The 20,671-nt window shown below is 54.2% G+C and overlaps 1 protein-coding gene across 2 annotated transcripts; it reads left to right on the top strand.

Annotated features, from left to right (window-relative positions):
• Window positions 1–1,131: 1,131 nt before the first annotated feature.
• On the top strand, window positions 1,132–19,729 carry LOC306800551 (1-phosphatidylinositol 4,5-bisphosphate phosphodiesterase gamma-1-like). 2 transcript variants are annotated; one of them, XM_079302778.1, is made up of 32 exons: window positions 1,132–1,965; window positions 6,952–7,101; window positions 7,180–7,273; window positions 7,388–7,435; window positions 8,148–8,232; window positions 8,363–8,443; window positions 8,535–8,569; window positions 8,977–9,049; window positions 9,133–9,234; window positions 9,317–9,435; window positions 9,516–9,601; window positions 9,764–9,884; window positions 9,975–10,143; window positions 10,343–10,462; window positions 10,641–10,748; window positions 10,844–11,031; window positions 11,218–11,418; window positions 11,532–11,651; window positions 11,883–12,066; window positions 13,051–13,128; window positions 14,330–14,433; window positions 14,631–14,727; window positions 15,399–15,465; window positions 15,738–15,901; window positions 16,016–16,112; window positions 16,211–16,435; window positions 17,008–17,156; window positions 17,354–17,468; window positions 17,580–17,741; window positions 18,299–18,387; window positions 18,472–18,656; window positions 18,738–19,729. In XM_079302778.1, the coding sequence occupies exons 1-32, from the start codon at window positions 1,746–1,748 to the stop codon at window positions 18,787–18,789; spliced, it is 3,888 nt and encodes a 1,295-aa protein (XP_079158904.1). In that variant the 5' UTR covers window positions 1,132–1,745; the 3' UTR covers window positions 18,790–19,729. The 2 variants fall into 2 exon arrangements, with proteins under 2 accessions (XP_079158904.1, XP_079158903.1); XM_079302777.1 differs by having other exon boundaries at window positions 1,133–1,965; window positions 8,348–8,443.
• Window positions 19,730–20,671: the final 942 nt, after the last annotated feature.

The following is a 20,671-nucleotide window of genomic DNA, read 5'->3' as shown; positions in this document are numbered from 1 at the left end:
CACCTCAGCACCCTCCCAGGGAAGAATTCCTTCCCAATATCTCAGCTCTCCCTGCCCTCTGGCAGTGGGAAGCCATTCCCCATGTCCTGTCCCTCCATCCCTTGTCCCAAGTCCCTCTCCAGCTCTCCTGGAGCCCCTTTAGGCACGGAAAGGGGCTCTGAGCTCTCCCCTGGAGCTTTCTCTTTTCCAGGCTGGACATTCCCAGCTCTCCCAGCCTGGCTCCTGAGCAGAGGGGCTCCAGCCTGGAGCATCTCCATGGCCTCCTCTGGATCTGCTCCAGCAGTTCCACATCCTTGTGCTGTTGGACCCCAGAGCTGGAGGAAGCTCTGCAGGTGGAGTCTCACCTGACCAGGGCAGAGAATTCCCTCTTCTCCTGCCCACACTGTGGGATGAGCCTGGGACATGAATCTCTGAATTCCTGAACCTCTATCACTGAAATCCCCAAATTCTTGAGCGTTCATCACTGGCACTCCTGTAGCATCCATCACTAGGAATATTCCCCAGGGGAGCCCAGCTCCACAAAATCCCCTCCTGGTCCAAATTCCCAAAGCATGGAGCCAGGAAGGAATCCCCTGCCCACTCTACATGTCCCTGATCCCTCTTCATCCTCTGCCTCCCCCAAATCCCTGCACAATTCCCAGAGCACCTGCAGGTCTTTCCCCACCCAGAATCCATCAAAGGGACAAAATCAGGGGCTGTGACACCAATCCCTGTTCCTTGCTGCCCTCTCCCATCTCTCCATGTGTTTCCTCCCCACACTGCACTTCCCATCCCCATCCCATCGAGCTGAGGATGGACAAACTCATGACAGAAGTGATTCCAATCCTGGTCATTCCTGGAGCTTCATGCCCAACCCAGGAACTAAACCCACAGCAGATGTTTTCCTCTAACCCCTTTTTTTTCCCAAAAAAACTCCAATTTTTCCACCCAGCCAGCCCCCCCAGCCGCTGGGATACCCCCCCACCCCCAAATGCGATTCCCATTTGGAATTCCTCTAGATGTCACCCTCAGCCGTCTTTTCATTTACACACACCCCCCCACCCCCCCGGCTCGCATTTTCCTTTCTCCAAGATCCTTTTTTTTTTTTTTTTTTTAAATTCCTTTCTGATCTCTTTCCGGCCATGTGTGATTGCAGTTTCCTCCGGGCGTCCATTTCATCAGCCCGAAATTAAGGAGCAGCAGGGAAAAAAAAAAGGGGGCGGCGGGCGGTGGGAACCCCCTCATCCCTTCCCTCCCTCCCTGATCCCAATCCCACCTCCCCACCCACCCCAACCCCACACCCCACATCCCACATCCCACATCCCTTCCCGCTGCTCCCCGAGGCTCCCCAAGCACCTCTGGACACCCCGTTCCTACCCCGGCCCCGCTCGGCCCGCAGGGAACGGGGAGGATTTTTACCTCGCCGTCACTCTTAGGGTGACTTCGGTTTTTTTTAAATTTTTTTTGTGTGTGTGAGGGGGGAGCTGGATTTTTCTCCCCCCACACCCCAAAAGCTGAACCGCAAGCCAGGCCGGCGTTGTCCATCTTTTCCCGGATCCAGCCTTGGTGACACGAAGGTCACGGCAGCTCCAGCCCGGCCTTTTCCTCCGCGCTGTCGCCAATCCCTGGCCCGCAGAGGAAACCCACGCCCGGGGCGATCCCAGAAAATCCCCAGGGGAAAAAAAGCTTTTCATCCCTTCGGATCCTCTCCTGCATGAGACAATCGCGGCTGTGCGGCTCCGCCGGGCGATGGCCGAGCAGTGAAGATGTCCATGGCCAGGCTCAACAGCGTCAATGGCTTCTTGGAGGACGCCAGGATGGAGCCGGGGGACATGGGCAGGATCCTGCGCTGCCTGGAGATGGGCACCGTCCTCACCTTGTTCTACCAGAAAAAGTCGCAGAGGCCGGAGAGAAGAACCTTCCAGGTGAAGCTGGAGACTCGCCAGATCATCTGGAGCCGGACGCCCGAGAAGGTGGAGGGGGACAGTGAGTATCGGGGGGACAGCGCTGGGGATGTGCTGGTGGGATGCTGAGCTGTACTGGGGTGACTGTTCTGGGCGTTTTGGGGTGTCCTGCCGCAGTGGGGTTTGTGTTTGTGAGGTGCTGGGATGTGTTGGGATGTCCTGTTGTAGTGGGGGGACTGATTGTGGGGCGCCTGGGTGTGTTGGGGTGCCTGGATATGTTGGCGTGCTTGGGTTTTGTGGGATGTGTTACAGTGGTGGGGTAAGTGGTTGTGGGGTGCTTGGCTCTTTTGGGGTGTTCTACAGTGGCTGGCGGGTTTCTGAGAGTGCTGGATTTCCCAGCTGTGATGGGGTAGCTGATTGTGGGGTGCCTGATTATGTTGGGGTGTCTTACAGTGGTGGGTAAGTGGTTGTGGGGTGCCTGACTGTTGTGGGATTCCTGGTTGTGTTGGCATGTCCTACCATGGGGAGATTGCTTGTGGGGTTTGTGGCCATGTCAGGAGGTTGCACTGGTGCCTGGCTGTGGGGTTCCTGGATGTGTTGGAATATTCTTCTATGGTGGGATAACGTGTTTGTGGGGTTCCTGGCTGTGGTGGGATGTGCTGCTATGCTGGGGTAACTGGTTATAGGGTCCTTTGGCTTTGTGGGATGTCCTGCAGTGGTGGGGTGATTGTGGGGGAGCTGAATGGGGTGGAGTGTTCTACTGTGTTGGGGTGACTGGTTGTGGAATTCCCTGGCCATAGGGGGATGTTCACTCCTATGGAATGTCCTACCTTGTCAGGGTGCCTGGCCATGGGGTGATTCCCATAAAAGCAGGAGCTGTTGGCCTAAGCAACCTTTGCCTCCTCCATCCCACCTTGGGTATTGTTCTGTGGGTTCAAGCTGCTTCCATTTCATCCCTGGGGATTTAGATCCTCCCTGCAAGGAGGGAAAGGAATGACCATCACTGTTCCTGCTCATGGTGCTTTTAACCCCAAAACCCCACTGGAGCATCCATAAAAATCACCCTTTCATGTGTATTCATCAGTGGTTAGGAGGTTGTTGGGATGTTCTCCCAACATTGGGAATTATTGTGGTTCCACGTCTTGGTGTTTGTTACCTCAAAGCTTTAATTGAGCTAAAAAAATCCAATGGATGGAATTTGGGATTGGGGTGCCATCACCATCACCTCATCCCACATCCCTGTGGAGGGAGGGAACTCAGTTTTAGGATATCACCTCACCTGAGTGATGGCAAAACCTACCCCAGAGGTTTGGGAGGTGCTTGTTTCCTGGAGAGGCTCCTCCAAAATCACCAATGACCCCCTCAAAAAAATCACCACCCACTGTTGATTCTGCAAAGATCAGCAGAAGCAAGATCCAGAAAAATCCCCAGCAAGCTTCAGTCATGGAAGTAACACATTTCCAGCTCCTGGTTTTTTTCTGTTGGTGCTGTGCCCTGCCAGCTCAGGATTTCAGGTTGCTCATGATGCTGTGCCTCAGTTTCCCCTCTGGAGCCTTAGTATCTGTCATATCCCATACAGCAGCCCAGTCTCCCCCATGGGAATAAGTAGGCATCCTCCAAAATCATCCAGAAGGATGAAAAAAGGAGAAAGATCCTTCTGGAAATGTGCAATCCTGCCATCCTGTCCCACCATTCACCTTTCCTAGTCTGGGGTGGGAGGAATCCCCATCCTGCTGCTGGGCTGGAGTATTCTCACCCCCTGGTCCATCCCTCTTTTCCCACCCTCTGTGATTTTATGGAAGTATCAGCATCTCCCAGACCTCACGCCTGCCTGGACCATTTTAAATTCCCCCCTCTCAAGCTGTCATCCTGCTTGGAGAGGGATTAGTGGGAAGTGCTGATGTCTCTGTTAGGGACTGTCAGGGCCAGGACACAGATCCTGGCTCTCCCCTGGACCCCCAGGATAATTACATGCTTTGTTAAGCAGCCTCTGGACACGTGTCCATGTGTCGATGCCTTGGGATCGTGTCCATGCCTGGGATCTCTTGGAGCATGGCCTCCAAAATTAACCTCATCCTGGAGGGCTTCCAGCTCATTGCCCTCAGCAGACCCCAGTTCCCAGCACAAGGAATCTGCTCTCAAAAAAAGGATTTTTACAAGAAAGGAAAGGGGAGTGAAGGCAGCATGAAAAATCCAAGAGGATTTTGGAGAGGTGGTTTTACGACACCTCCAGCCTTGTTAATGGCAAATAATTGGAATTAGGACTTTTTTGGGAGGAGAAAACCCAGTTGGGATTTATCTCTTTTGGACAAAGAGGAAATATTTTTATTTCCACAGGATCCTAGCAGAATTTCTCCCCATTTCCCCTGTCCAGGAGAGTCTGAACTGCCACATCCTGCAAGAAAGGATGACTGAGGTGCCCAAACCAGCAGGAATTCCCAGCACAACCATTCCCTCCAAACCCTTTGCTTCCCTCCTAATGCCTGAAAATCTTTAAATTCCCACTGGGCAGAACCTGCTCCTCCATCATCTCCCCACCATTCCAAATTTCCCCCCCCCCCCCCCCCCCCCCCGCTTGCTTTGCATTAGAAAAGAAAAGGGATTTTCGCAGCTGGAAACGACTTCCAGAGTGTTTTAATCGCCCGGGACAATGGAGACAATGCGGGGAGGAGTTTGGAGACAGAGTTCTGACAGGATCGAGGCAAATCCGCTGCAGATGTGGTTTCCAGGAAGCTGCTGCTGCTGTATTGTGCTCCCTCTTCCCCTGGCTTTTCATGGGAATGGGCTGTTTGCCCTGGGGAAAAGGATTTTGGGGTGTTGCTGGATGGAAAATTGCTGCTGGCAGCCCAGAAATTCCCCGTGTTCTGGGTTTGTCTCACAGCAGGAAAATGGGAATTCTGCCCCTCTGCCCCAGTCAGGTGAGATCCCACCTGCAGAGCTGCTTCCAGCTCTGGGGTCCAACATCAGGAGGATGTGGAGCTGCTGGAGCAGATCCAGAGGAGGCCATGGAGATGTTCCAGGGGCTGGAGCCAGGCTGGGAGAGCTGGGAATGTCCAACCTGGAGAAGGGAAGGATCCAGGGAGAGCTCAGAACCCCTTCCAGTGCCTAAAGGGGCTCCAGAAGAGCTGGAGAGGGACTTGGGACAAGGGATGGAGGGACAAAACACAGGGAATGGCTTCCCACTGCCAGAAGTCAGGGAGAGATGGAATTTGGGAAGGAATTCTTCCCTGTGAGGAGGCTGAGGCCCTGGCACAGGTTTCCCAGAGAATCTGTGGCTGCTCCATCCTTGAAAGCATCCAAAGCCAGGCTGGATGTGTCTTGGAGCAACCTGGGATAGTGGAAGGTGTCTCTTTCCATGGTTGGGGTTAGAATAATATGAGCTTTAAGGTCCCTTCCAATACAAACCATCCAGGAATTAGGAACAGCTCCCAGAGTTCAGGTGCAAGGCCAGATCCTGGAGGAGTTAAATCCAGGGAATGGCAGCATTGCAACTTGTTAGAAAAGCCCTGATAGCCACTGGCATCTCACCCTTTATTGGCACCCTGTGGATGAGTGGGTTTGGGGTCAAGTGGATGCTTTTTAACCTGTAAACCCTTTTTTAGCCCCAAAATCTGCCTGGTTTTATGGAAGGAAGTTTGCTCCAAGCCACGGGAGCCATGTGGAGACAACAGAGTTTCATTCCTTGAGATCTTGTTCCAAAACAAAGCTCGTGCTGGGGTTCAGAGCTCCTGTCACTTGTGCTAAAATCCCACCCTGATCCGTGAAATTTGGCTTGTGGTCACCCAGCAAAAGAAAGCTGGATAAAGCCTCCACTGTTTTCTGGAGCTTTTCCGCCAAGAAAAACTATTCTTCCCCTCTTTTCCTGCTTAATCAGCCCAATTCCTCCCCCATCCCTTATCCCTCCCTGCATTCAGCTTTTCTTTCCCCTTTGGATCCCCCCTTTTGGATTGGGCTGAGGGTTTCCACCAAGGCACGTCTGCAGCTTTCCCCAGCACCACATCGGAAACTCGGCCAGGCTGGAAATTCTCCGGGAAATGACCCATTTCCTCAGCAGGACAATACCCCTGGCAAGGTGCTCCAGCCACCCTGGGTCACACAAAGCCCTTTCTGCTGTCAGTGGCTCCTTCCCAGAGGACAAACCTGCCCGGGGGGGGGGGGGTGGTGATGGTTGTGGGATCAAGAACAATCTGTGTGTTGTTCCTAATATTATGTTATTATTCTTGCTCCCAGTGGGATGTGTCCACTGGGAAAATGGGAAATCTCCCTTGGTGGAGTAGCAGTGAGGAAGAGCGTGGTCCGGAAACCCGGCCCTGCTGCTGCTGTTGGAGCTTTATTTAGAGGGATAATGAGGGAGCAGAGCAGCAGGAAAGCAACGCCCTGCGGTCCCGGCTGCTGGGGCTCCAAATTGCCACTTTTGGGAAGAGTTCTCCAAGGAAAACACGAGCTCAGCCTATCCCAGTGCAGGGAGGACAAGGTGGCTGGAGATTTGCTGGTTGGGATGGGGTGGGATGAGCCTGGAGGATGCGTGGCAGCCACAAAGCTGGGAAAAGAGTGGGCAGCGCTGTTGGGATGCCACATCCTGGGGACACGAGTTCCTGGAGGACACAGAGGGATGGGGGCTATCAGGATTGTGGAGACAGGGCTGCAGGGACACCCTGTCCTTGGGACACAGATCCCAGGATGACAGCTATTTTGTGGCATCTATGGTGGTGTCACTCTGCTGCAAGAGTGCTGCAGGGACACCCCATCCTGGGGAAATCCTGGGACATGGATCCTTGGAGGACACAAGGCTGTGTCCATCCTATTCCAGCAGGCAGTGCCATATTCCATCCTGGGAGCACGGTTCCCTGAATGACATGCCATACCCACAGTGCCATCACACATCACTGGAGGACACTGGGGACATGTCATAGCACCCATAATTCCATCACACACTCCTGTGGATATCCTATCCTGGGAGCAAGGTTCTCCAAGAGGACACATGTTCTCCTGGAATTCCCATTTCCCTGAGCCACTCACACGAGGCTGTGGTGGCAGGGGACAGTTTCATGTTCCTCTCTCCCTGCAGTCGACATTCGGGAGATCAAGGAGATCCGCCTGGGGAAGAATTCCCGGGATTTCGAGCGCTACCCCGAGGACGCTCGCAAGCTGGACTTCACCATGTGCTTCATCATCCTCTATGGGATGGACTTCAGGCTGAGGACACTCAGTGTGGCTGGTGTGTTGGGTCCCTGTGTCCATCCTTGGGGTCCCAGCATCCCATCATCCCCATCCCAACCTTCTCTTCCTCCCACAGCTTTCTGCGAGGAGGACATCAACCTATGGATAACGGGGCTCAACTGGCTGGTGGCTGACACCCAGAGAGCCCAGACCCCACTGCAGATCGAGAGGTGAGGAAGGACCAGCAAATCCCATTTCCTGGTCCCTTTTTTTGGGAAGAAAACCTGCCCTGGGCTTGGTGCTCTTTGGGATTGAGCACTGTCAGTCCATCCTTTCTTTCCCAGGTGGCTACGGAAGCAGTTTGATGGGATGGACCGGGCAAGGGAGGGCAGGTGAGCCACCAGCACAGTGGGTTCAGTTGGGCAGGACCATATTCCCCCTGTTGCATCCCAAATCTGACCCAGCCTGGGGGTAAGGTTTGTGGGACAAGAGAGCACCAGGGTTTTTAGGAAGCTTGAAGGCACTGAAAATCAGAGATTTGGGTCACATTCTGGTGACTGTGAAGACCACTGGGATGCATTCCCAATGCCACATTTTCACCAGTACCAGAGGGGACAGGCCATTAATGCAGCCCATATTTACCTTCCCAAGACAGGAAAACCCCAAAATCAAAGGAATTTGGACTTAAATTTTTATGGGAATGGGAATGGGCATCACCTCCAAGTAGGATGATGTCTTAACAGTGCCCAGTTGGTTCTTGGATGCACTTCCTCTCTGCTCACACTCCTGCCAGACACTGTGTAATTAATCTCAGAAGCATGGAATCATGGAATGGTTTAGGTTGGAAAGGACTTTAAAAGTCATCTACTTCCACCTTCCACTAGAACAGGTTGCTCCAAGCCCCACCCAGCCTAACCCTAGACACTTCCCAGGATGAAACATCCACAATTTCCCTGGGTCCTGTGCCACTGCAGGGATGTTCAGGCCAGGAGGGTGGGATCCCCGTGCCAGGCACCAAGATTTGGGGTGGGAGCCTTGGTGTTGGGAGCTGAGGCTCATCCAGGGGACCTGGCAGTACCCTGACTTCAGTTTTCCCTCTGGCAGCATCACGGTGAAGGACCTGAAGGCAATGCTGCCCCAGGTCAACTACCGTGTTCCCAACATGAGATTCCTGCGGGATAAACTCGTGGTAAGGATCCTCTGGACACCTCAGTTATGAGGGAGATGCTCCTCAGCCTGCCCCACATGTGCTGGGGCCACTGTGGTGTCCCTGGTTCTCATTGAGTGGCCCCACTCTCATCCAGTCCCATCTCCCACAGGAAGTGGAAGCCAGGAATGAGATGACTTTCTCCCACTTCATCCAGTTCTACAAAAACCTGATGTTTGATGCCCAGAAGTCGGTAAGATCCATGGTTTGGCCTCCCAAATATCTCCATCCTGGTGGGATGTGTCCCCCTCCAGCTAAGTCTGGACCCCTCCTCTGCCTTCCAGGTCATTGAGCAGCTGGAGCTCTCCTTCCCCTTGCGGTGAGTTACCAGCTCCCATCCCAATCAATATTCCAAGAGTTGGATCCATAAAGTGGGAAAGACACTGTGGGGTAGAGCAGAGGGTGGGAATTGGGATGGTAAAAGGCATGAGAATGTGGGTGCAGAAGGGATGGGAGCTATGATGGGAGCAAGAATAGGAGCAAGAATAGGGATGGGAGATGGGATGGCTGCCAGGAATGTAGGGACATGTCATCCTGCCCTTCTCCCAGTATCATCGCTGCACATCCCAGCTGGTGCCAGCTTCTCCCAGTCACAGGCTGGAGGGACTGGTGGGAATGGGGGTCATGGGGAGGCTCAGCTGCAGGTGGGCCCTAGTGGTCTTGACTCTCCCATGGGATCTATCCCAATTCCTTCTCCTCCTCACTGGTATCTGCTCCTTGTCCCAGGAACGTGGACCGCCCTGAGCTGTGCCAAGTGTCCCTCTACGACTTCCAGAAGTTCCTGCTGCATGACCAGAAGGTGAGGTTTCCCTGAGAACTCTGCAGCCTAAGGAGCCCTCATGGGATGCTCCCCCCATAACAACAGCCATGTTTGTATCCCAGGAATCCTGGGCCAGTGACGTGGGCGTGGTGCGGGACTACATGTGCTCCTACCTCAAGGAGAGCTCCAACGACGCGTCGGATCCCTCCTTCCAGCTGGATGAGGTGGGTGGCCCCACACAGTGTCCCCACAGGGATTTCCCTGGCACCATCAGGCTCTGACCTCTCTGCTTCTCCCTCCCCCCAGTTCCTCACATACCTCTTCTCCAAGGAAAACATGGTGATGGATGCAAAGTACGAGCGCGTGGTGCCCGAGGAGATGAACCACCCCTTGTCCCAGTACTGGATCTCCTCATCCCACAACACGTAAGGGATTTTCCTCACATGGGAGTTCCTCAGGGACATCCATGAGCATCTCATCATCCTTGTCTCCCTCTCCTCTGCAGGTACCTGACAGGAGACCAGTTCTCCAGTGAGTCCTCCCTGGAAGCGTATGCCCGGTGCCTGCGGATGGGCTGCCGCTGCATTGAGTGTGAGTCCCACCAGCCCTTCACAGGGATGTTGGAACCACTCATGTCCCATCAAACAGACCATTCCCTGCAGAGGGTCTTTCCCTGTTGTTTGGGAAAAAAAAAATTTTTCCAGCACGTAGTTGGTGGCAAACATGAATTGACCAAGGTGTTTTCCTTCCCAGTGGATTGCTGGGATGGCCCAGACGATCTCCCCATCATCTACCATGGCCACACGCTCACCTCCAAGATCAAATTCCTGGATGTGCTGCACACCATCAAGGAGCACGCATTTGTCACCTCTGAGTAAGCCCCAGCTCCTCCTGCAATCTCTGATTCTTGGGAGCCTCTCCCTCTCCTTCATCTGAGGCCACCATTCCTGCCTGTTTGCTCCAGGTTCCCCATCATCCTCTCCATTGAAGACCACTGCAGCATTGTCCAGCAGAGGAACATGGCCTCCCACTTCAAGAAGGTTTTTGGGGATATGCTCCTCACCAAGCCAGTGGACATCAATGCTGATGAGTTGCCCTCACCCACCCAACTCAAGAAGAAAATCCTAATCAAGGTGTGGAGCAGGAAAAACCCCAGTACCCCTCTTTGCAGGAAGCACACCAATTGTGTTGGGTTCTACACCAAGAGATGGTCAAGGGGAACAAGGGGTGGTGGGAAGCGACCTGTGGGAGGTAAATCCTGAGGGCTGGGAGCTCAGTGTGACAGGGACACCATGGCCACCACTGAGCTCCCCTCCCTGGGTTATCCCCCAGCACAAGAAACTGGTCGAAGGGAACCTGTACGAGGAGGTCTCCACTGCCAGTTACTCAGAGAATGACATCAGCAACTCCATCAAGAATGGAATTCTCTACCTTGAAGACCCCATCGACCACGTAAGGGAGGCCCTCAGGGTCTGAGTGGGATTTGTCAGACGTTGGGGTTTGGGATGGGCTCTCCTAAACCAGTGCAGTGCTATGAGGGGGAAGGAAGGGATTAAAAACCCCATCCCGAAGCTCCATCTCTCTGTGTCATCCTCTTCCTCACCCCACCAATGTTCTACCTCCTTCCCAGACCTGGAGCCCTCATTATTTCGTCCTGACAAGCAACAAGATTTACTACTCAGAGGAGACATCCCGCTACCAGTTCAACGAGGATGAAGAGGAGGTGGAGCAGAAGGAGGTGCGTGAGGGGCAGGACACATCCACAGGGCGAGGTGACATCTCCGTGGGGAAGGGTGACAGGGTGCCAACACCCACTTTGGGATGAACTTGCAGGAGTTCAACAACAACGAGCTGCACTTCACGGAGAAGTGGTTCCATGGCAAGCTCGGGGGTGGCCGTGACGGGCGGCAGATTGCAGAGAAGCTGCTGCACGAGTACTGCACCGAGACGGGCGGCAAGGACGGCACCTTCCTGGTGCGCGAGAGCGAGACCTTCGTGGGCGACTACACCCTCTCCTTCTGGTAGGAGCTCCAGCAGAGAGGCAGGATCCCACCCTCCCTGGGTGACAGTCAGTGCCTGGTTTGGTGGCTGGAATGGCTTTTTGAGGGGGGAAGTGTCATCTTTTTGTGTAGCTCGTAGACCCCAAAGGGTGGGTTGGTGGAGATGTGGAGCCAGGTTGATTCGGCTTTCTCCCATCCCTATGGCAGGAGGTCCAGCCGGGTGCAGCACTGCCGGATCCACTCGAGGCAGGAGGCCGGGGCCACCAAGTTCTACCTGACAGACAACCTGGTCTTCGACAGCCTCTACAGCCTCATCTGCCACTACCGGGAGGTGCCGCTGCGCTGCAACGAGTTCGAGATGCGCCTCACCGACCCCGTCCCCCAGCCCAACGCCCACGAGAGCAAAGAGTGAGGATCCTTCAATCCCTCTTGATCCCATGGATCCACCAGCCTCCTCCAGCCCCAGCAGGGAGTGGAGATGCTGATGCCAGCCCCCCGTCTCCACTATTCTCCCTGACCAGGTGGTACCACGCCAGCTTGACGCGTCTCCAGGCCGAGCACATGCTGATGCGGGTCCCGCGGGATGGGGCGTTCCTGGTGCGGAAGCGCAGCGAGCCCAACTCCTACGCCATCTCCTTCCGGTGAGTGTGGCCACCACGGGGCCACTTGAGCCTGGCCAAGCTCAGGACTGGCTGTTGGGACACTGAGCTAGGTGGCAGGGTTTTGCTGTGGGTGACGTGATGGTGTCATGAAGGAGAAACCTTCTCTGTGGTGATGTGGCATCCCCAAGCATCACCTCCCACCCATCCCCATCATGGATCCAGCATCCATCCACCCCTCACCCATCCCATTTCCATCTCTCCTGGCCCCAGGGCGGAGGGGAAGATCAAGCACTGCCGTATCCAGCAGGAAGGGAGGCTCTTCATGCTGGGCAGCTCGGCCGAGTTCGAGAGCCTCGTGGATCTCATCAGCTACTACGAGAAGCACCCTCTGTACCGCAAGATGAAGCTGCGCTACCCCATCAACGAGGAGACCCTGGAGAAGATGGGCACCACTGTGAGTTCTCCCAGCAGTGAGGATGGTGGGGGTTTGTTCTGGTTTGGAGGACAGGTGTCTGCCAAAAAAGGCAGAAGCTTCTCTTTGAAATAGAGAATGTAAACTCCCTTCTTTCTTCTTCTTCTTATAATTGTGAAATTAAGGGGCTCTCAAGCAAAGATAGGGGAATTAGGAATAGCAATTCTTTACTAGGAAAGTTGAAATAGAAACACAGTATTACAAAGAACAATCCCAAAAACACTGAAAGAGTCAGAATAAAACCTTACACCCTGTCAATCAGGGTGTTGGCAGCAGTCCCATTCAATGGTGGCTGCATCCTCCTGCAGTGGCAGATGTGGTTCAGCTGGAGCAGTGCTCCTGTAGAAGGTGCAGTTTTCCTCTGAAGGTCCAGGGATGATGTGGAAAGGTCCAGTGTTCCTCTGGAATCCAGTGGAAAGAAAGTAACTTGCTGTCCAAAATCTCAGTTTTTATCTAGGTAGGAAAGGCTTGGCTCCTCCCCTGGCTGGATCATCTCCCAGTGAGATGATGTAATTTTATCAGTCATGCACTGGGACTCAATGGACCATTAACAGGAGATATCTCCTGAAGGGAGGATGAGTTGAGGAAAAGATGATTGCCCCACCAAGTCTTAAAGATGGCCCATTAGCAGATAGTATGTGCCACAGAGATAAGGAATCACTACCCCACCTGTCTTCAAGAAATGGTGATAGAATACACATTTCTGGCCACATCAACCCAACACAGGGTTCTGTGCCATGGGCAACCAAGCCCTGTCCTCAGTTCCACCATCTTCCAGAATTTTGGTTGGAGCCCAGCCAGAATGGGTCAAGCTCATTCCACAGTCATCACCCAGCATTAAAACTCCACTGTTATTCCATTTTCCAACAAGTTGCAAGGGGATATTAGATCCCACTGAACCTCCTTTCATCCCCTCATAGGCCCTGCCCACATCCAGGTGACCCCCTCAGGTATTTCTCCTTGCAGGAACTGGACTATGGAGCTCTGTATGAGGTGCGGACCCCCCACTTCTATGTAGAGGCCAACAAGATGCCAATGGCCAGGGTAAGGGGCTGAGCTGGTGTCCTGGGAAGATGCTGGGTGGTGGGATGTGACAGTTTGAGTGCTGGGGTCCCTCCCCAGAGCCATCACACCTCCCACCATTGCTGAGTGGAGAAGTGGTGATGTTGTGCTGCATTTTTCTGATCCTCCAGTGATGCTGGAGCTGGACCCAGCCCACACCACCATCACCTGGGGACAGTGCAAGCTCCAGTGACAGCATTGTCACAGTGTGGTAGGGGACAGGGCTGGAGAGGCCCCCAGCCTGGGGCAGGGACCTGGCAGAAGTTTGCCACAGCAGCAAGGAAACCCCTTTGCACAGGGGAGCTCCTAAAAAACAGGTCTAGGGTCCCAGTCTCCATCCTCAGAGGTTTTTGGGACTTGGTTCTTCTTGGTGCTGACCCAGTCTCCACCCTTAGAGGCTTTTGGGATAAGGTGGGTCCTGGATCTGACCCAGTCTCCATCCTTGGGGATTTTTGGGACTGAACATTGGAGTTGACCCTGGAAGAGGCTGGAGTGGAGCCCTGAGGTTCCTTTCCTGTGATCCCACAATCCCATCGTCCAGCACTGCTGGTGCCTTAATGGTCCTTTTGCAGCAAGGCAAGACCACACACAGGAAAACATAACCCAGAGGGGTTTTTTCCAGGAAATGTGGTAATGTCAGAGGATTAACCCTTCAGTGTACCAAGAGAAACCATTGGGGGTCCCAAAAAAGGAATCTGATCTGCTCTGAATGTGGTGATCCTGCAGGACCACAGGCACCTCCAGCCCTCCTGTCCCCTCTAACCCATCCCACTACTATGAGCAATTTGAAAGCTGGAGAGGGAGTTTGTGTCAGGAGCTGCATATAAGTCAAGGAGTAATGGACACAAAACAGAGGAAATTCAGGTCAGATATTAGGAAAAAATTGTTTACTGTGAGGGTGGTGAGACAATGGAATAGAGAAGTTGTGGATGCCCAAGGCCAGGCTGGACAGAGCTGACAGACAGATCATCCTGGTCTAGTGGAAGGTGTCTCCACCCATGATGGGATGGGTTGGAATGTGATGAAATTTAAAGTCTGTTCCAACCTCTTAACATTCTGTGATGCCATAATTTGGGGTCAGGAGCCCCCACACTCTGCTATGGGTGCTCAAGGGGCTGAGCTGAGCTGGACACCAGGTGCTGCTGGGTGGTGACACACGTGTCCCTCTTGCTGCTGTCCCCAGTGCACAGTGAAGGCTCTGTATGACTACAAGGCACAACGGGAGGACGAGCTGTCATTCTGCAAGCAGGCCATCATCCACAACGTGGACAAGCAGGATGGTGGCTGGTGAGGGCTGTCACTGGGGTGTCACCATGGGCGGGAGGGACACCCTGGGTATTCCCACGGCGGGTTTTAACTCACCCTCCTTCTCTGTCCCCTCACCCCTTCTCCAACCACCCTCCAGCTCTGCATGCAGCAGGGACACCCCTGTCCCCCCCTCCCCAAAATCTGTCCGCTCTCCTTGATCCTCTCACCCCTTGCAGGTGGAGGGGGGACTACGGGGGCAAGAAGCAGCTCTGGTTCCCAGCCAACTACGTGGAGGAGATCGTCGGCAGCCAGGCACAGGAGCAGGATGAGGCTGTGAGTGCCACTTCCCTGGGACCCTGGGAGCAAGGACACTGGAGCCTTGACCAAGTCCAGACCTTATACTGAGGCTGGGAAATGCCCCTGGTCCTGTTCTAGCCCATATCTTTATCCAGAGGCTGTGGGATGCTCCCAGCTCCACTCCAGCTTGGATTCTTTTCTGGAAGCTTCAGGGTATCCCATGTCTTGTACAAGCCCAGTTCCTTATCCAGAGGCTGAGGATTGCTCTTGGTCCTGATCCAGCCCAGATCCTTACCCTGAGGCTGGGGGATGGTTGTGCTCTTGCTCCAGTCCAGATTCTTGTCTGGAGGCTGAGGGATGTTCTTGGCCTCACTCCCACTTGGACAATTTATTAGAAGCTGGAGGATGGTCCAGGTCCTGCTCCAGCCCTTATCTCTGTCTGGAGGCTGGGTGACAATCTTGGCCACACTCCAGCTTGGATCCTTTCCTGGAAACTGGAAGATGCTCCCAGCCTTGCTCCAGCCCAGACCCTTATCCAGAGGCTGGGGGATGCTCCTGGTCATGCTCCAACCCAGCTCTTGGGGGTGATGCTCCTGGGTGGTTTTTCCCCTTCTTTTCCTCAGATTTGTCCAACTCAGGGGGTTGGATTGTGGCTGCCTGTAACCCACAGGCCTCCCCTATATTACCTCTTCCTTCCTCTCTTGCAGTCATCAGAAAACAGCCCCCTGGGGAACTTCCTGAAGGGTTTCATCGATGTCCCATCCTGCCACGTCGGTGAGTGTCCCTACTTACTGATTTGGGGGGTATATGGAGGAATTGGGATGTCCAGATGATTCAGGAGACATTTTCCCTTGATTCCAAGGGCATGTTTCAGCATGGGAAGCTGAAGCCACACAGTGAAAATAAAATGGGATCCTCACAGGAGGAGGATCCTGATGGATGGTGGGGTTGCCAGGAGGGGCTGGGACCGCTGAGGTTTCGTTTGCTCCACAGAGCCATCCGTTGGGAATGTCTTCGAGTAAAGCCCCCCTCTGATGTCCTTATAGTTATCTCCAAAGACGGGAGGAGCTCCAAACCATTTGTCTTCACCATCCATTCCCAGCAGATGTCCCACGCAGCCCAGTCGCTGGACGTGGCCGCAGACACGCAGGAGGAGCTCAGCGAGTGGGTGGCCAAGATCCGGGAGGCCACGCAGAACGCCGACGCCAGGGTGAGGGGATGCAGAGGTGGGGCTGGATGGTCCCTTTCTCATGGAGATTGTTCCTAATATCTCCAAAGGAGGAGTCTGGGGGCAGACTTGCAGCTCCTGTTTTTCCTGGTGCAGATGCAAGAGGGGAAGATCATGGAGCGGAGGAAGAAGATCGCCCTGGAGCTCTCAGAGCTGGTCGTGTACTGCCGGCCGGTGCCGTTCGATGAGGACAGTAAGTCTTGGAGAAATGAGATAAAGGGATGAGAAGACACAGGTGGGAAGAACCACCCAGATCTCATTCCTTCCCTGATGGCCACTTGGTGCTTGCAGAGATTGGCACGGACAAGGCGTGTTACCGGGACATGTCCTCCTTCCCGGAGACCAAGGCGGAGAAATACGCCAACCGCAGCAAGGGCAAGAAGTTCCTGCAGTACAACCGGCGCCAGCTGAGCCGCATCTACCCCAAGGGACAGCGCCTGGACTCCTCCAACTATGACCCATTGCCCATGTGGATCTGTGGGAGCCAACTCGTGGCCCTCAACTTCCAGACGCCTGGTAAGTCCTGCTCTTGGCGTTGTTGTTGGGCACATCGTTGAAGGTTGTCTCAAAATTCCCATTCCCAATTGCTCTGCCCTGGGTTGTTTTGTTGGAGGTGGTTTGGGTGATCTCTCCAACCTTTGTCTCCATCCTCATGGGGACACGAGTGGTTTGGATGCTCTTCAACCTTTTACTCATCCTGATGGCAACACAGGATGTGGTTTGGATGATTTCTCCAAGCTTTGGGTGATCTCTCCAAGCTTTGTCCTCATCCTGATAGGGATAGAGGAGGTGGTTTGGATGATCTCTCCAAGCTTTGTCCTTGTCCCGATGGGGATGCAGGGATTGGTTTGAAAGATCTCTCCAACCTTAGTCCTTATCCTGGTGGGGATATGGGTGGTTTGGATGCTTTCCAGCCTTTGTCCTCATCCATGCAATCCTTCGGTGATTCATGCAGAACTCAGCTGCATCCCTCCTCCAAGCACAGCTGGGGGCTCTTGGTTGAGTTTGAAGGGTAGGATCTTCTACCCAAGGACCTCAGGGAGATCCCTGAGCCCCCACTCAGGTGTGCTCTGTCCCCATGGCCACAGACAAACCAATGCAGCTGAACCAGGCGCTGTTCATGCTCGGTGGCCGCAGCGGCTACGTCCTGCAGCCAGACATCATGAGGGATGAGACCTTCGACCCCTTTGACAAGAACAGCCTGAAGATTGTGGAGCCTATCACAGTCCAGCTGCAGGCAAGTGTGCAAGACCAGCAAGACCACCTTGAGGTGGTCTCCATCAAGATGGGAACTCTTTGTTTTTGGGTCAACCAGGGGTGGTTTTTACTTGTTCCTGCTACATATTTGCTCCATGGAGCTTGTTCCTCTTGGGAGTTCTTCTTCATCCAGTGTAACCAGACCTCACCCTCCTCTTCCTCCCCTTTCTCCCCCAGATCCTTGGTGCCCGGCACCTACCCAAGAATGGGAGGAGCATCGTGTGCCCCTTTGTGGAGGTGGAGGTTTGTGGCTCTGAGTACGACAACAGCAAGAACAAAACAGATGTTGTAGGTGAGGGACAACACACACGACATCCCCACCCTTAGGGACAACCCTGCTCTCTGTAATCCTCTTGAGAGGACATGTGGATGATGGGGCTGGGTTTTGTGCTCTCTCCCACAGCTGACAACGGCTTCAACCCCGTCTGGCTCTTCAAGCAGTTTGTCTTTGACATCAACAACCCCGAGTTCGCCTTCCTCCGCTTCGTGGTGTACGAGGAGGACATGTTCAGTGACCCCAACTTCTTGGCACAAGCCACCTTCCCTGTCAAGGGCCTCAAAACAGGTATGGTCTTTCCATCATCATCACCATCTCCATTGGAGTCATGGAATCACAGAAGGGTTTGGGTTGGAAGGGGCTTTTAGAGGTCATTTTGTCCAACCTCCCTGCAATCATCATCTCCATCATGATAATCATTAAGTCATGGAGTCATAAAAGGGTTTGGGTTGGAAGGGACCTTAAAGGTGTTCTAGTGCAACCCTCCTGCAATTGTTGTTATTATTTCCATCAAGTCGTGGAATCATAGAAGGGTTTGGGTAGGCAGGGGCTTTTAAGGTCATCCAGTCCAAATCTGCTTCAGTCACCATGTCCATGATTTCCATCATAGATCATGGAATCATAGAAGGGTTTGGGTTGGAAGGGTCCTCTAAAAGTCATTGAGTCCAACTCCCCTGCATTGTCATCCTCATCATGATCTCCATCATTAAGTCGTAAGGGTACCCAAAAGGTGTTCTAGTGCAACCCCCCTGCAATCATCATCATTATCTCCCCGAGGTCCTGGCCATGGTGGGGGGCTCAGACCCTGCTGTGGTGCTGAGCTCCTGTTGTGATGTTGTGCCCAGGCTACCGCTCAGTGCCATTGAAGAACAGCTACACCGAGGACCTGGAGCTCGCCTCCCTCCTCATCCACATCGAAATCATCAACGCCAAGGCAGGTGGCTCATGCAGCTCGAGAAACCAACTCTTTGCTGTGTCCTGCCCACCCCACCAACCTCACACGCTTCTTTTGGAGCAGGAGGAAGATGAGGAGAACCTCTACTCGTCCATCCAGCAGCTGCGGGACCGTGCCAGCGAGTTGTCCAGCCAGGTCTCCAGCTATGATCGCACCAATGGCTGCGATTCCCGCTACCAGCAGCGCCTGGACGAGCTGCGGGCGGCCCAGGAGCGCCTCATGGAGCTCACCGAGGTCCGCAACCGCAAGTGAGTTGTCCCCTCCCTGTGGTTTTGGGATGTTCCCTCTTCGGGGAAGGTCCCTAAAGTCACCAGCCTGCTCCCCACTAGGTTGATGGAGAAGAAGAAGAGGGACAGGCAGATGGTCACCAAACGCAGCTGAGCTGGAGGGACTGGAGCTGAGGAGCTCCCCCAGCCACCTCCTCTCCTGCCACAGAGGGAGGTGGGGTGGCCACGTCTGGACTTCCCGCCACGCCCAGGGCTGGGTGACAGCAGCGTGACAAATTCGGGGATGAAAGGGGACCTTGGGTATCTGTGCCTGTGATGGGGGTGAGGTGGGAGGTGGGATGCTCTGGTTTCAATCCCAGGTGCCTCCAGCTTCATCCCGTGTTCCCTGGGGCTCGTGGCCACGTCCTTGTCCCCAAGAGGTGGCCACAGTGGCTCTTCTCACCCAATGTTCTCAATGTCCCATCATCCCATGGCAGCCCCAGAACTGGTGGGGAAACTGAGGCACAGGGGCCCAGCTGGCCCAGGATGGGGCAGGACCGGCCACCTCCATCCTGGGTACAGGTGTCAGGACTGGCTGGTGGTGAGGCACCAGGATGGGGACACAGGGGACACTTTTGGGGGGGCTATGGGGGTATTTTGCTGCCCCACTATAAATATCTGTATTTTCTTCTTTTATCCAGCGTGTACATATGGCGTGGGGGGAGGGGGTGTCTGTACCGGCCACAGTATTAGGGCACAAGGGGGACCCCAAATTGTCCAGAGATGTCCCAGCATGGGACCAAGGGAGCAGGGGACCAAGTGTGGGGCTGTCCCACAAGGCAGAGTGGCCTGTGAGAGGGTGCCCTGAGTAGGCACCTGGTAAGTACAGGCACCAAGGTGGCCCCAGAGGGGACAGGGGGTGTCCCCAAGGTGACCCAGAGTTGTCACCAACCTCTGGGAATGGGGACAGATCCTGCCAGTAAAGCCAGCTGAGGTGGTGGCCGGCCCAGCAGTGGCTGGGGACATCTTGGGGTGTCCCCCAGGCTTGGGGTGTCCCGCTGGGGGGGGACCTGTGTATTCTTTGTATGAAAATAAATCTATTTAGCCAATATTTACACCCTGCTGCTGTGATTTGGTGTCCCCTCCCAGCTCTGCTGGCACCTTGATGTCCCCAGGGTGGGTCACGTCCCCCAGGAGGTGGCTTGGTAATCCCAGATCCAGCGTGTCACCCTTGTCCCAGCAGCTGTGGGGACACCTGGGGGTGTGTTGTGGCAGGCAGGGCCACCCAGGAAGGACACGAGGCAGAGGGACACGGGTGCAGGGAAAAAGGGACAATGGATACAAGGTTGTGGGGACATGAGGCCATGAGGACAGAGGGACACACAGCTGTGGGGATGCAGGATGACAGGGCCAAGCCATGGGGATACACACAGTCCATGAGGACACCCATGGGGCCACGGGGACACACAAATCGTAGGGATTTGGGTCTATGGGAAGACACACAAACCCATAGGAACATGGCACCATGGGACACAAATCCACAGGAATCTGGGTCTGTGGAAACACATGTGAATCCACTGGGATTTGGGTACATCAGGATACACGTGGATCCATAGGGATTTGGGCTCCTGGGACACAATCCCCAGGATCCATAAGGATTTGGGTGTGTGGGGACACAAATTCATAGATCCATAGGGCTTTGGGTCCATGGAAACACTCATGAATCCATTGGGATTTAGATCCATTAGGAGACAGAAACCCACAGGGATGGAGACACACACACAGATCCATAGGGACGTGGGTCCATGGGACACAAATTCACAGATTCATAGGGATTTGGGTCCATGGGAACACATACACAAACAGATCCATAGGGACATGGCACAGTGGGGACACACACATGGACCATGGGGACATGGGTACAGGAAACACATGTGAATCCATAGGGATTTGGATCTATTAGGACACACAGGAATCCATAGGGGTTTTGAGTCCATGGGAACACACACATGGACCACAGGAACATGGAAACACATAAAATCCATTGGGATTTGGGT

This window comes from Erithacus rubecula (assembly GCF_903797595.1).
Source record: "Erithacus rubecula genome assembly, chromosome: 3".
NCBI classification, from domain to species: domain Eukaryota; kingdom Metazoa; phylum Chordata; class Aves; order Passeriformes; family Muscicapidae; genus Erithacus; species Erithacus rubecula.
This window is presented reverse-complemented; position numbering and strand designations above follow the sequence as displayed.

Excerpts from the sequence above, each read along its gene's own strand:
- LOC306800551 (XM_079302777.1), top strand. The coding sequence starts at position 1,746 with ATGTCCATGGCCAGGCTCAACAGCGTCAATGGCTTCTTGGAGGACGCC. Across the intron at positions 9,436-9,515 it reads ATCTCCTCATCCCACAACAC|GTACCTGACAGGAGACCAGT; the intron begins GTAAGGGATTTT and ends TCTCCTCTGCAG. Across the intron at positions 10,144-10,342 it reads AGAAGAAAATCCTAATCAAG|CACAAGAAACTGGTCGAAGG; the intron begins GTGTGGAGCAGG and ends GTTATCCCCCAG.